At 39.6% G+C, this 16,425-nt stretch overlaps 1 protein-coding gene across 3 annotated transcripts in view; it reads left to right on the forward strand.

The window, feature by feature from the left end:
- Positions 1 to 16,425, forward strand: part of riox1 (ribosomal oxygenase 1) — a 161,582-nt gene that overhangs the window by 124,750 nt on the left and 20,407 nt on the right. For all 3 annotated transcript variants that reach the window (XM_035420895.1, XM_035420894.1, XM_035420896.1), the window contains exons 11-14: positions 3,757 to 3,898; positions 5,505 to 5,625; positions 10,139 to 10,238; positions 10,411 to 10,497. In XM_035420895.1, the coding sequence (XP_035276786.1) occupies positions 3,757 to 3,898; positions 5,505 to 5,625; positions 10,139 to 10,238; positions 10,411 to 10,497 (450 nt within the window). The remainder of the gene's footprint in view (positions 1 to 3,756; positions 3,899 to 5,504; positions 5,626 to 10,138; positions 10,239 to 10,410; positions 10,498 to 16,425) is intronic.

Genomic DNA, 16,425 nt, shown 5'->3' on the forward strand with positions numbered 1-16,425 from the left:
AAGGCTACCGGTCTAAAATCATTTAATTCAGAGGGATTTGTCTTTTTAGGTAGTGGGATTATTTTAGATATTTTCCATTATTTGTGAGTCTAGTGATGCTTGAAAGAGTTTAGTGAATACAGAGCTCAACTGCTCGCAACACTTCTGTAGCGTATTCCCATCCATTCCATCAGGACCGATGGATTTCCTAGTATTTATCTGGGAGAGGGTAGCCTCACTTCCTCCGATGTTACACGTATTGGTGTGCCATCCTCTCTCCAGTCCCCCTTGGGCTTGAATTGGGATGGTCTATCAGTAAAGTCATTAGCAAACTCTACTGTTTTTTGCAGAGTTGGTTCACTGTGAGTTCAGGCCAACCATTATCTTTATTTCGTGCCATGCCTCCCTTGCGTCGTTGGCCTTGAGTAGCTGCTCCACTTCAGCTTTGTAGTCCCTCTTTGCTTGGTTTATTTGCGTCTGTATTTCTCTCTGAATTCATTTTCCTGTGCATCTGTCATTCATTTTAAATGCCCGTTCTTTTTCCAGTTAGAAGCTTTTTTATATCAGCAGTAACCCAGGGTTTAGTATTTACATATGTTTTTGTTTGTTTGGTGGGGATCACATTGTCTACACAGAAGTTAATATAGGATGCATTCAAACACCTCCCAGTTCGTACATTCAAAGCAACCTTGTAAAGTCGATACGCTGTCCTCATCCCACACTTTCACTGATCTCGCTTTGAGTTTTTCAGTTTTTAATTTTTGTGTGTAGGATGGTAGTAAAAACACAGTGTCATGGTCGGATGCACCTATCGGTGGTTTTCTGGTTGCCATAGTATTGCCATAGCATAGATCAATAGTTTTTGATCCTCTAGTATAACATTTCTATGTTAGGTGTACTTGTGGTGTATTTCATGATATAGTTTTTGCCCCATTTGCTGTTTATGTACAAACACACGCCCCCTCCAATCGTATTACCCGTCGTCTGTTGATCTCTTTCCTGGCGCATCGGTGTCCCAAACCCTGGTAATGCAAGAGTATCGTTGTCGATTGAGGGGTTCAACCATGTCTAGGAAAAACATAAAATGCAACTGTCTCTATACTCGTACAGATATTGTACGGAAGCATGAAGTTCATCAATCTTATTTCTCAAAGATCTCACATTGGATAAAATTACTGTTGGGAGAGGAGGTTTTGTTCCTCTCGCCCGAATGCGACGCCGGATTCCACCCCTTGCATCCCGCTTCCTGGTGCGTGTGGGCAGCCCGGGCCGCTCCATCGTTTGTAGGCATTCCACCGGGAACTCAGGTGTCAGTCTCCAGAGCCGATAAGGTGCTCGCTGAGCCAGCTGGAGTAACTCCTCCCTCCCGTAGGTAATGTATGACTCGCCACTTGCGAGAAGTTGAATATTCCATAAAATCAGCAGCAAAAATCCCAGCTTACAGATGATGGCAGACATTATAAATCACCATGATGACGCCTTGTTACAAATACAATAAAATACTCATAAACACATAAAAACACCTAAAAACAGGACATTGATGACCAAACAAACAAACAGAGCTCTCGTGCATGTCAGCCGCAGAGCAGCGCCACGATTCCGATCTAAGCTATGCATCGGAAGGTTAATGAAAGCAAATTGTTTTTGTATTTTATGTGAATGTTTGCAATCAGTTTAAGTTTTAAAAAATTAAGTTTGAATACAATCTATGATATTTAATTGGAATCAATGAGTGAAATCTTAATGCCTGCATAGATAAGGGTACTTGAGGCCTGATGTTTGGAATCTACATTGTCAGGGTATTACAGTAAAAAGCAGAAACCAACATGGTACGATTTGGTTTTGTTACATGGAAAATATTTTGCCTGAAGGTAGAGATTGCAACTGGTGGGATTTAACAATTATGTATCTACAAATATGTTGTCAGAGACAGAGGTTGTCTTCCACATTTTTATTTTAGCTGAGCTACATGACCTCCTAATATATTGTGGTTTGGTGTCCTTAAGATGGCCTTAGCTTGTTGGTGCAATCCCCTTGTAGTCATGACGCTGGCGTCCTGAGATTGCTAACTCAGACATTCAGTGCTCCTGCAACCAAACTATGAGTTGAAAGCACAAACTCTGTGTTTTAGCTATATTAGTAGACGATTCAGGACAACTATGCCAAAGACAGAGTTTCTAAGCGCCACCGTTGTCGCGCTGGTCGTCCATTTACCAAGCACCCCCTCCCTGCAGTCCCAATAGTGTCTACCTGGGCATTCATAAAAACATTCTTTCACCACTAAAAATTTGTATTCCATCATAGCAACGAGGTAAACAAGGTATCACTGCCTTATGCGTTCACTCTGTGGTAGCAGTAAAAGACACTGCACCCAGCATAACTTTATCGATGAGTTTTGTCATTTAAAAATATTATTATTCTTGAGAACTTCTGAGCATGGCTAAGGCACATGTTTGCTGATAGACCTAGTTGAAAAACAGTCTTTTTTTTACTAAGTCAGAAGAGGACTACAGCATTGATTCTGGCTCTGTCTGTACCTACTGAACACAGATAAGATTTCCTCCATAAGTAGCTAAGTGTTACTGCTCAAAATACTTTGGTTATATATGTTATTTTTGAAATTGAGTGTCTTTAAATACGTTAGTGGTATTTTATAATGACAATATTTCACTCTGTAACGTCAGCAGCTTAGTAGGGTTTGTGTTTCATGCACCAGGTGTGATGTGACAGGTGGAACATTGCCAAAGTTGAGTATCGTTTTAATGTCGTCCCATCCCCATACAAGAAAACATAACATACTGTTGAGTACAGAACAACATAGGAGAGTTACCACATTGTGTGACAATGTTTTTGCATTATTTTTAAATCTGATATTTTTCATCTTAAACCTTCATAATGGGCACATTTATATGCTTTATAATGGACAAAAAGAATTTTATTCATTTTTGGAGAGATTTTGGATATGTTTCTGGACCCCTAGATGTTTTAGATCACTGTACTGACGGAAAGCTTGTAATTCTCCCTTGAAAATGATGCAAACATTAGTTTCTTGAGTCTAAACAGTTGATTTGTAGTGAAATGCATGATTATGTTCTGATTTACTGCAATGCATAACTCAGACATTTTGGATAGATTTGGAGACACTGGGGACACTGCTTACTTTTTGCTTCATAGATCTTCAGAGTTTTACAGATCCACCCTTAGATTTTATGAACTTGTGGTCAAGGATTTTTTGATCCAGGACATGCATAGTTTAACCTGTTGTATATATGGGGTCTATGCAAACTAAAAAAAGAGCAAATTCAGTTTTATTTTTTTGCCTAGACAATTGCATTTGTGTCACTTTATCTCTTTCTAAATTATGAATATAAACAAATCTAATGGTACAAATGTACTGTTTCAAGTACAAATGTACTGTTTCAACTCTCTGTCAGCCTCATGTCTGGAGTTATGAAGCTTTAAATAAGGTACCCCCTAAATGGGAAAGGAAAGGAAGATTTGGCATGTGCACGAAGGGGTTAAAACCAGGGATCTTTTGATAATAATATCATTGTGCTTAGCCCTGCTTCCAACCATGTCAGGCAACTTCAATACATGAATTTGTCAGCTTTCAGATAAGACCCTGTATTATTTTATAGTTCAATTTTTCTTTTTCAGTTTTATGAAGAATGCTTTTCCCTGTGTGCCTCAAACGGCAGGTTGTACTGCTGTCCTCAGTATCATTACTAATTTATGTTTAAAAAGTGATTGGGTGACATGATTTGAGTCTGTTATCAGGCAGATCCACGGAGGAGTGAGTTCACAGCACGGGTAAAGGACTTGATGAGGAGGCTGGCAGATTTTGCTCCGGTGGATGCTGCCGTAGATCAGAAGGCCAAGGATTTCCTGTACGACTGCCTACCCCCCCTGCTTACACCAGGTACATGACTAAGGGACTACACAGCTATTCTAAAATTGTAGAATCCTGAGTTAAATTGCTTCAGGGTCAAATATAAAATAACATAATAAATCTGAAAAAATAAAAATGTGAAACCCCCTCCAGTAGATGTTATAGCCTTTTTTTAAAAGAACTGAAGTAAGTGGTGTGGCCATGGAGTGGCCAGCTCAACACATCTTGTGTAACAAAGAGGATGGTGTTCTTCGAATTAAAAGCCTTGCCCTTTTTCCTCCATACATAGCTGTGATCATTATGGCCAAACAGTTCAATTTTTGTTTCATCTCACCAGAGAACAGTCCTCCAAAAGGCTAGGTCTTCATCCTGGTGATCACCTGCAAACTTCATTCTGGCTTTTTTATGCCATTCTTGTGGTAGAAGCTTCTTCCTTGCGTGAAAGCCTTTCAGGTCATGGCGATGTAGATTCTCTTAATGGTGGATGTAGATACTTTGGTACCTGATGCCTCCAACTCCTTCACCAGTTCCTTTGTTTTTGTCTTGGGGTTCAGTTGAACCTTTCGGGCTAAACTTCCTTCAGCCGTGGGAGTTTATTTATGCCTCCTTCCTAAACAATGCAGTGTTTGTGTGGTCCCAAGATTTTTTAAATTTGCATACAATTGTACAGATGCTCGTGGTACCTTCAGTTGTTTGGAAATAGCTCCTAAGGAGGAACAGGACTTGTGGAGGTCCACAGGTTTTTTTTCTGAGGTCTTGGCTGAGTTGCTTGGATTTTCTCGTGGTATCAAGGGCAAAAAGGCTGTGGCTCTAAAGGTGGGCCATTAAATACAGCCACAGGAGCCAATTAACTCCTAATTATGACAATTGGCAAATCAGAAACTTCTAAAAAGCCATCAATTTCTGGAGACTGTATAAAGAGACAGTCAACTTGGTGTATGTAAACTTTTGACCCACTGGAATTCTTATATAGTGCATTAAAGCTGAACTAAATCTGTCTCTAATCGATTGTTTTAAAATTATCTCTGATGTGAACAAAGTAGATGCCCTAATTGACTTGCCAAAAGAAGTGTATGGTAACATGAAATGTGTGGAGTTGTGAAAAACTGAATTTGACTATCTTTAGCCTAGGTATATGCAAACCTTTGGCCTCAACTGTATAATTTCATGATCATATACAACAATTAAGAACCAAAATACAACCCATTTGGGCTTACATTTTATGTAAACACAGGCATATCTTGACTTGAGCAGGATACTTGCATATTCCCACAAGCCTTTTTGTATTGGCTGTCCTCCATCAATGTCAGTAGTTAACCCAAAAAAGTTTACTTCAAACAGGTCAATGCTGTAAGCTATTCGTGCATGCTGTTTTGGCCAGGAATTTGTCATACTGTGTTTACATGCAGGTGTACCTTGATCTGGCCAGAGCTGTACATGAACTTTTTTTGGCCAGTAACACTTGTGCTAGTAAGGCCAAAAACTTGTTGCACAGAGAAAAAAAATTGTAATGCAAACCTTAAAGGGGACGTAAAGTGCTTGGTAAAGTGATACTGGTTCATTGGCTTTTTATATTGGATTTTTTGATATTCTGAGATCCTTTATGGATGCAGGCTCTGATGTCTGTCCCATACAGAGGAAAAGGCCAGCAGTGTGCATGGAGCTCTCGCCCGGTGGGAGAACGGGGAGGCCAAGGATGCCTCCATCCATTTGAAGGGGCACACCAAAATTCGACTAATCCGGGATGGGATCGCAAGGTACTTCTCCACCGCATGGCTTTGAGTTTTGACGAAAGAATGAGTCACCACCTGTAGGATTATTTTTCTTCTGTCTAATCATTTATGTGCTTACAGAAATTGAGACAAATTTCTGTTGTTTATCTTCTGCCAGACAGAAAATAGACCTTTTTACATTTCCCCTCTTATGCTGTACCTTTATCATGGCTTTACTAACCTGAACATCTTTATACTATATTGCTGTCCATGAATAACTATCCTTGAATATCAATCTTACAAGGAAACCAATTTCTCCCATAATCTGTAATTTCACAAATGCAACTATGGAAATTCAATAAATGCAACAGTGAAGTGATGCTTAATTTGGTGAACTGCCTTGGTACTGTAAACACCTCACAGCTAGACCAATGAGGGTTTGTAGCTGGAAGGGAAGGCACCACGTGTTTTCCCTTGGCTGGTGTGATTCAAAACCGGAGATGTTAGTTATTTTTCCTCTGTTCGTAAGAACAGGGCATAATTATAATTAAGAATGCACTGGTTCCGTTGCCACGGGTTAGATATGAAGGCGTTGCTTCATATCCCGCTTAAAACTGGCCTGAAACGGATCAGTAGCATTCTGGTTACTCTCCGTTCGCAAACGGGGCTATGCTGTCATCAGAGATATATCTGATCTGTCGCCGGACCGTCAATATTCCAATGGGAGCATCAGAATATTCACAAATGCGCCGAACAACACATCAAATATATCCATGACCACAGCAAGTAAGCGTAACAGTTACTAGGTTTTACCCTCGTGATGATCTGACTCCATATTGAATTATAATTTAAAATTTGGGTTTAACTATACGTGGAACTTGGGAGTGGTTACACTCGACTCTATCTTGTGCCATCATTCCGCAATATATGCTCCCGGGTTTAGCACTATTGTTAAATCTCAGTTCGGTGAAGAATCCAGAGGGTAGGAGGCTGACCACCATAATACATGCCTTCCTTACATGCATAGTGCATCGATAGTTATGAGCCCAGGACGGTGCGTATCTATCGGGCTCCTTAAGGCGAATTTGACAAGAACCGGCGTGCAACGCCCATGGGTCCTCTTAAGTCAAAACACCAGAACCAATACCACCAATCCCGTTAGCGGGCAGATCGTGGTCGCCTATCTAACTTGAAAACCCCACTAAAGACGTTTGCTGTACTAGACCCCTGATCAGTAGGTCCTAGTCATAATTGTCCCCCTGAGTATTTAAGCGGAATTTTGGCTGAAAAGAAGATAAAATGGATTAGAGTCATGAAGACCACGCAAGTTAAAAATAAGAAGAATTTATTGAACAGGCAGGTAGGTCAATAACTTCACAATCAATTATAAGGTTTAAAAACATAAACACAGAGTAAAAAGTTCTTACCCAGCCTGTTTAGCAACACACAGAGCACAGAGTATGTGCAACGTGGGGAAGTCGTTTACGATCTTCCTTGTCTATCTACACACAGAGCACAGCGTATGTGCAATGTGGGAAGTCGGTTACGATCTTCCTTGTCTGTCTACACACAGAGCACAGAGTATGTGCACTGTGGGAAGTCGATTACGATCTTCCTCGATTGCTTTGTCTCCCTTCCTTTTAAGCCAAATCCCGCGTTTGGTCTAGGCGGCATTACCATAAATTAACCTGGCCGAATCATAAATCTCGAATTTCGGCCCCCACCATTTGGAGGCTGCTGTTAGAACAATTAGTGGGGAAATGGGGAAAAGGAGATGACATTCCATTGTGTTAGTTTTTCCCTGAGTTTCTAAAACTATGTTTTTTCAAATTCTATTTGGTATGAAACATATTTCATTCAATTGCTTGAATTATCTTGAATACGTACATACCAAACATGTCAAGTGGATGTACTATTATGGTGCAGTTGTCATGAAAATACCATTTTGTTTAACCATTTTACATGCAATCCATGTTATTATTACATAAGGCATAATACAATAATACAATGAAAACATGTGCATGGTTTGTACGGTTTTCCGGGGTTTGTAAATAGGATAAACAGATGGTTTAAAGTCCAGATCCAGAAAAGAAATAAAAAGTGTAATGGCAGAGGGCCCACATAAGGGCACTGTGGTACTGTCCCACGCAGTTGCCCCACCCTTTGGCCAGAGGCCTGATGACCCTTAATGACCCCCACAACCATAGACAAAGAGACCAGTTCCCCTTATCTTAGTTGTGTCCAGATGGCAACATTCCTGAGGCCCAACAGCTTGCTCATCCCGAGGAAATCCGAGTAACTTATTGTTTTACCACAAGGCTCTCGGGTCCTTTGAAGTACAGGCTGCGTCCCAGCATTACGGCTCATTCAAATGCCAGCCTTTTCTGGGTCCCAGTTTGACTTCCCTCTTACAGTACCTTCAAACTCGTCCTTGTGGGGAACCCAGAGGAAACTTGAGGGGTGGCAGCTGGCAACATATTTTAATTGTTTGGCTATTTTATACCACCTTTCACCAAAGTCATCTGTAAAAAAATCTGCTTGAATTAGCATTTGTGAGTTGGCTGAACATACTGTATGCAGAGTGGTTTCGCAGCCTGTTTTAATGCCTGTTGGTTATTTCCAAAAATATTGATAACCTTACATATATTTATCTTAGCTTTTATTAATTCATTCATTTATTCCTTATATCAGGGCCAGATTGGGTTTATTTTCATTCATGCTTTTTTTTTTTTACAACGCAATGTACGATCATAATGAAACCTGGTGTATATGACTGTTTACATATTTGGTGGAAGGACATACAATTTGGTCATTCTTGGCCTATAGGTGGCACTATTATAGAGAATTTTGCTCATGAGAATGCTCATGACTTCTGACCAAAATTGCTTATTAAGTTAAAATTGTACATGCTGCGTCTTAGTTACAGGCCCGATGCAATTGTAAATGGACATTGGACTGAAATTTCAAATTCAAATAAGCTTTATTGGCATGACGTATATATATACATATTGCAAAAACATGAGTACAGCAAACAATAAACATATGAACAGAATACAAATTTGTGTGTGTGTGTATGTGTGTGGTATTTCTGTATCTTAGCTTGTGTAATGGCGTGTGTAAATTAGGTGAAACAGTGAGTACAATAATTAATATAAAAAAATATCTCTCTCTTGCAAGATTCATAGATCACTAGCTAGCTAGCAAGAGAAATAAATAGATAGCCAGCAAGACAGATCACTAACTAGCCAGCTGGAAGAGCTTCTCTTAGACTTATATAAAAGCTTCTCTTCCTAGCTAGCCAGCTAGCCGATCGCTCGCTTGCTGTCGTTAGCAACCAGCAGAGAACGCTTGGAAACCACGCATGCAAGGTAGTCAAGTTGATGGGAACTTACGCATTAATGTACTGGCTGCTATTCAATGCCTGACCACCACATTTAGTCAGATTTATGCAATATGGGGCACTACAGCAATGTCTCAAACTTTAAGTTTTCAAAGAAGGTTATTTCACATTTTCCTTGATTTGTTTTGGCCTGGAGAACAAACCTGTCTCAATGTACCCACACTACTGTTTTTCTGCCATTTTGAATTTTCTTTAAAACCTCCTTTTTAGACATCTCCTTCTAGACCATTTGATGTGTCAACATGGAGCTTGCATCACCCTTTAAGATAAAGAAAGCTGATACTCCAAAAAGCATGGCCACAGTAAGCCAATAAAAATTGATGTGGGTATAGCTTATCACAAAATTGGTAATAACGCTCAAATGGTTTGATGAAAATGGCTGAAATTGATATTTGGCAGCTACATTTGCACTCACAACCCAAGCCTAGCTCTAAAGTATTGGCCCAATTGAGTAACATGGTGGTTGCTATAAAACACAATATTTTTGAAAAAATGTTTTAGAAATTTAAAACCTGCTGTCCTGATCAATTTCCTCATCTGGAACATATGTCTGTACCCTATTTGTCATCTGTACCACCGCCATCTTGGATTTCCACCATTTTGTAAATGTTATTGGTCATTTTCTTCTGTACCCAGTTTTTCCTCACCACATGGGTGAGAACTATGAAACTTGACGAAGTGGTACATGGTACCTCCGTTTTGAATAACTTGAACTGTTAAAGAGCCAAAGGCTGCAATGAAAGAAACAACTCTGGTGATGGGTGGATACTTTCTGGCTCTATTTCTGGGATTCTTTTATCACCAAAGAGATTTTTTCAAGGAAGTATCCATCAATGTGGTTTCTGTACAAAAACTGACAAGAAATCAGACCAATCCCCATTATCCATTTTGCTGACTGGTCAGGCCATGTAACTGGCTAATATCTCTTGAGGTTCCTCTTGACTTCCAAGGAGTATTTGCTAAGGAACCTGTACAGAAAAGTGACAGAGCAGTGCAGAGAAACTATTGATGATGTCGATGAAGAAAACTAGGATTTTTTCTTGACTCCATATGTACATTTCATCTTTTAGTAACAGTATAAAAATGGCAAAAGGTAGCAGTGTCTGTTGGAAATACTTGTCACCATCATTGTATATTTATTGCTGTTACTTCCCACAGGTTAACCAGTGATGGAGATAGCATTCTTCTGTGTCACACCACAGACAATTCCAGAGTTTACCACAAGGAAGAGCCAAAGAACTTTGAAATAAGAGATGAGGCATGTACATTATTCAGATTTTCTTTAACAATACAGAATTGTACATATTTTAGTCAGTTTTAAAATACATTTTCTTCAATAAAATGCTGTTTTAAAGTGTGTGTGTTATGTAAGCAGCTGTGTTGCTCTTTGGCTCTGAACTCTTTCTTTTAAATCTTGTCCACTCTTGCAGCACACGGATGCCATGGAGTTCCTGATCCACTCATATCCCAAGTTTGTGTCTGTGGGCAGCTTGCCATGCGATTCTTTTGATAATAAGGTACATTGATTCACATAGGTCAACATTAATTTTTGACTTTTTTTTTTCTGATTGTTAGATTTCTTCATATTTTTTTCCCATGGGGAGGTAAAGTCTTATGCAAGACTTTACCTCCCCATGCATTTTTGCAGTCCATTCTTATGCAAAAATGGCTCCTGTTGAGGCTGGTTTTTTGTTTTAGCCAAGGCACCTGTTTGAAGACCATGGCTTCATCCGAATAGTCTTTTTTGCTTAGGAAGGTTCCTAACTGAGTGAAATGACCTGGAAGTATCTAAGTAGCAGCCACGATAAGAGCTGGTTGAATTCTCTAAATGCTAAGGAAAGGTGCTTCAATGATTCCTTTCTTGTCTCCTTTAGCATAGGGTACACTGGACCATCCTTTACAAAAGGAAAGGAGATAATTCCGTCTCACAATTCCTTGCGGCAGCAACATTTAAAGCGACGCACCATTCAGCCGTTCACGAAAACAAACGATCAACATAACTGAGTTGTGTGGTGGTTTTTAAGCTATTATATGCATAGGCTTTTAACCAGATCATAATCAGCATATTAACTGAAGTCTGTCTTTCAAGAAAAAGGGATATGAGACATTTTTAGCCAGATGATGTTTTTAATTCAACATGTTTGAAACTTAAGAATGATGATCTGTCCAGTAGTAGATTTGTAGGCCTAACACGTTATGCCTATCTTGCATTAAATTTAATGAATTATTTTCATACAATCATACTGATTGGGATTCATGTCGATAAATATGAGTGGACAGAAGGGTGAGCGTGAGCAACCATTCTCAATGTGACAACCATTTTGTTTCACTTTTGTGACTGGTAGCCTATATTCCTTTTTTTATTTCAATTCCAACCTTGGTAATGAAGTAAAATTTTTCACCGGGTTGTCCACATTTATATTGTCTACATGAAACAACATGGTAAGAATGCAGAGGGCAAATTATCTAAGATGCGCTTTTAGTAGTCCATCTTCAGAACATTTTAGTTTCACCACGGCAGACCCACGTCAATAACATCCGCTGTCGTATAATTACGTAGCCGAGTGTAAGTGCAGTCGGATTCTCTTAGCACTGCGGTTGTCTTTTCCTAAGTCCTTATGAATTCTCCTTCACATCTTTCCTTTATCTCATGACGTTTTCCATCGAGGTCAAGGAAAAGTGGTTAGGAAAAGGACATCATTTTTTTGACTATTCGGACGCAGCCGATGATTAGGCTGCGTTTACACCGCAGGTTTTGATGCCCAGTTCACGCTGTTTACTCTTGAAACAACCCGCATGCGCACACAAGGGTTTGATTACCGATACGAAAGTAACCACGCAGCCAGGATCATATCGCCATCTACAATAGACACAAAATGAGAGAGAAATAAGTTCATGCTATTGCGCATGAGCAAAAAATCGGAATTGGGTCACTTTTGCCAGGCAGTATAAACGTAGCCTTGTAGCCTTTGCAAACACGTAAAGAATAGTGGTGTGTCATTCGTGAACGATTCGTTCCTTTTCAATGGATCTTTTTGGTAAACGAAAGGAATTGACTCACCTCCATGTAAAGCTGGCAGTATACTCAGTAAGAAGAAAGAAAACCACCGGGGAACATGTCCACGAACACTGTTGTCGGTATACTCAGTAAGAACACCGCACCGTTTAAAGTCACTCCACGCCGCTGGTGCGTGAATAATTCCGAATAATTACGAGGCAGCTATTAACCAGGGCTGGAATCTCGCCCAGACCTCCGTCTCGCAGCTACGCCATGGATGTATAAAGAGAAGGGCTACGCGAGATCACAACACAAATCAAAAAGTTTAAAGTGTTTAAAGTGGCTTTAGTTCATCTAGCTATGCAAAAGAAGAAAAAAGGCGAAGGAGATGGTACGTTCACCCTCTAAATCAGAGTAGGACAGAGAATGGAGAGTTTTGTCTGTACATTCGGCAAATGCGGAGTTTAGACGAGGGTGTCCACTTTCTCTTATTTCCGAATGTGTGCTAGGCGTTTTGATGACTTGCTGAAATTAGTAGCACCATTCATCAAACATGCGGGAACTCACAGAATTCCCATCTCTACAGAAGAGAGATTGGCGTTGACACTCTGTACATTAGCATGTGAAGTCTGCCCTCTGAACTCTCAACCGTGATGTAACCAACCATGTGATATTTGGACCAATAGCTGAGAGGGGGAGGTCGGAGAACAAGAAAGACATTTTCTAAAAGTTCTCCCTGGAGGCCGTCACACACTGCACCATGAGAACACACAACACCGCGTCTTTTTGTTCTTCAAATGTTCTCATTGCCTCTTTTTGCTCAAAAAGTGCTTCTTACGAAGTATACTGCCTATTTAAGGATTTGTTCATTTTGTTTACCCCTCAGAAAATTACATTGGAAATGTACTATTCTCTGAAGCTGCAGCTACTCCTCCTATTTAACCATTTTTCACCATTGGTCTCTGTTGTCTGTAGTTGTCATAAGCCAACGACAGAATTAATAAGCTTGAGCGGGTCATGCTTTGCTCTGAGCTTTTCCCATCGGTGTGACCGAAGCAACAACAGTTCTGTTCTTATAGCGGTGGGGTTGAATCCATTAGGGAACTGGACATTCTGATTCCTTGGGTCCAGGTCCGGAACTATAAGGAGTTTAACACCGTTTACCCCTCTCTATGTGTCTCCCTCCCCCTAATACCTTCATATTGCAATGACGAACTTTCCTGAATAAAGAGCAGACCTTATTAAATTAAAAGCATTTGGCTTACACTAGCTGGTTAGCCCAGTTACATCTGAGTAATGGTATAGGCTGTGAGTAGCCTAATCTCATATTTGCCTGATTGTAAATAAACCATGAACAAAAGAGGCCATTAATGTATGATGCCAGAAACCGACACAACACAGTTACCCAACACAAATACAAACAGCTATAGCCGAGGCACGTATCATGTCCGATAATCCCACTGCAGTTACGCACAACGGGAATTCAGTAGAATCTGTGAATTATGGATAATAAAATTATAACAGCCACCGACTATGGAGATAAAGAGTGTAAAACTGAAATGTAAAATCATGATTTTGGTTTGATCCACTATGTAACATCTGCACCACAAAGCTACAAATTCATAAGAAATTGTCCCACAATGCTAATTAATGTGCTCTTTTTAATCAAATAAAATAGCCTATACATTATATTGTTATCATCAACCCTACTGTCGTTTGCAAATGATTTAGTAGGCTAACTCGTGCCACTTTTTTGCAAGTAAACAGTAAATGTTACTTGAATAAACTGCAAGAAAACATGCCCATATCATTTTTAAATTGCCATAATATTTAGCATAATAACAGTGTTGGTTTGTGCTTGGTTCCTGGAGGAATTCACATTCAAAGCACAGTATGTCACATTTCTTTTGCTAGGAACTAGTTTGAAGTTGGAATCAGTCACTGCATGACTGTGGTTCTCGCTCGGTAAGAACTGGAGTCAGTGAACAAAGAGTCATAAGTTGGAATCAGTCACTGCATGACTCTCGTTCTTGTTCGCAGGAGTCAGGACGAGCGCTGTGAAGGAACTGGTGAACAAATCCAGGAACAAATCCTTTTAGGGAGTTCAGTCAAAGAATTTGTGTCCCTGAAAGAAAGTGGGACGCCCACCACTATTAGGGAATGTCCAACAAGTGCGTAACTTCAATAAATGTAAAACATAATAACTTTCTTTTATTGTGAATCTCAAAGCAACTTTATTTTACTCAGTTACCTATAAAAGATATAAAACCTATTTTAAATTGCTGGCACATTATGGCCCTGTTCACACCTGGCATTAAAATGCATCTTGAAGTGGACAGCGCTAACTACAGGTGTGAACGCACCCAAGATGCATTGAGGACGCATTGAGATCCGATCACTCAGACCACATTCGTAGGTGGTCTGGGTTCGCATATGGCCACATTCTTTTAGCAGTGTGAACACGAATGCATCCTGGGCCACATTGAAGGAATGTGTCAACTGATGTCCTCTGCCTAAGCTGAAGTACATACTCATTCGTGTGCCAACGCGTCATATTTTTATTATTACTTAAAAAAATTTTTTTATTTTTTTATTTAAGTAAACAAAAACAAACAAAACAAAAGGGCAGAGGAGTTAACAAAGTCATAAAATAAAATGACCTATTCAAACCAGAACAAAACAGAAAAAGAGGAAAGAAAACCAATAATTAAACAAAGAAGAGAAAGAGAAAAAAAAAAATATATATGTATATATAGTGGTCATCAATGCTATTAGCACGCGCACCCGCCAGACCGCCCGAATAATAAGTAATAATGATATTGTTGCAAGAAGTGATAAGAGCAGGTTAAAGGGAGAGTGCATGATGACAACAAAACAAAACAAAAAAAAGGGAAGTGATAGATTAGAGAATGCTGGGAGGGGTCTGAATGTGTGTATGTTTGTTGGGTGTAGGTGTGTGATGCCTGTGTGTGTGCAAGTGTATGTCAGATTCTAAATTTGGTAGGGATTGTGGGTATAATGGCGCATGTGTATGTCAATGACGGTGAGCATGTTTATTGTGGATGGTGGACAGGAAAAAAGGGGTGATGAGTGAAGTCATTGCGGGAATTAAGAATTTAGGATTCCAGATTATGTCACAGTCAGCGGTCTGTTTTTTAATGGAGGCAGATAATTTTTCCATTGATATGTATTCGATTAAAATCAATATTGATTTTTTTCCTTGATTTCCAGTTCATGAGGATAGTTTTCCTGGTGATGATTAGGGCTATGGGGAGTATTCTACTGGATGTGTTGTTTAGGTTGATGTTGGCTGTGTCTCCTAGTAAGCAGAGTGGAGGGGATAGTGGGATGTGGCAGCCTAAAAGAAGAGAGAGGTTGTCAGTGATGTCCCACCAGAATTGTTGGTGTGCAGTCCCATGTGGCATGCATATAGCCATCTGTGGTGTTTTGTGTGCAGTGCGGACAAATTTCAGAATCTATAAAGCCCATTTTAAACATCCTTTTCCCTGTGTAATGTACTCTATGAATAATCTTGTATTGTATGAGTTGTATGTTTGTGTTGGTGGATATAGAGAAGATGTTTTTGCAGATTTGAGTCCAGAAGTCGGCACCGGGGATGATCTGTAGGTCTTGTTCCCATTTGTTTGAAGGGATCGATATTGTTAAGTCAGATGTGGAAATTGTCTTGTAGATTTTGGATAGTAGTTTTTTATTAGTAGGGATGTTGATCAGATCTGATGTTAATAGGGGAAGATCTAAGTTAGATGATTTATTGTTGATTTTGGTCTGAATAGAAGATTTAATCTGGAGAAATTCTAAAAAGTCATTTTGCCCAATGCCGTAATTCTGGACCAAATGAGAGAATGAGACCAGAGTGTGATACCTTTACTAATCCAGACAAGGAAGTTTAGTGGTTTTCTGTTAACTAAGAAATCACAATTGTTCCAGATGGGAGTATGTTTGGTGGGTGTGAATGTGGTGTTAGTTATTTGGTGAAATTTCCACCAGGCTGTCAGAGTTGTAGCTATGATAGGGTTTTTGAAACAAGGATGGTGTGCAATGGAGCTGCTTATGAATGGTAAGTCTGATATATGGATTTCATTACATAATGTTTGTTCTATGTCTGTCCAGGAGTTGTCGGATTGATTTGGATTGGTCCATTTATGAATTTATTGAGTTGGTGGGCAATGAAGTAATGGAGAAAATTTGGTGCTTCCAGACCTCCCTTGGTTTTGGATTTTTGTAAAGAAACGGCGTCATATTAAAGTGCAAAACAAGAAGAAGAAGCCACTCCGAATAACGAAATAAACGAGACAAAGTTTTAAAAAATGGTACCATGTCATTCTACAGTCAATATCTGGGACTAAATATCGAATAAATTACATTACATTACATTACAGGCATTTGGCAGACGCTCTTATCCAGAGCGACGTACAACAAAGTGTAT

Source organism: Anguilla anguilla, chromosome 6 (assembly GCF_013347855.1).
Source record: "Anguilla anguilla isolate fAngAng1 chromosome 6, fAngAng1.pri, whole genome shotgun sequence".
Classification (NCBI taxonomy): Eukaryota; Metazoa; Chordata; class Actinopteri; order Anguilliformes; family Anguillidae; genus Anguilla; species Anguilla anguilla.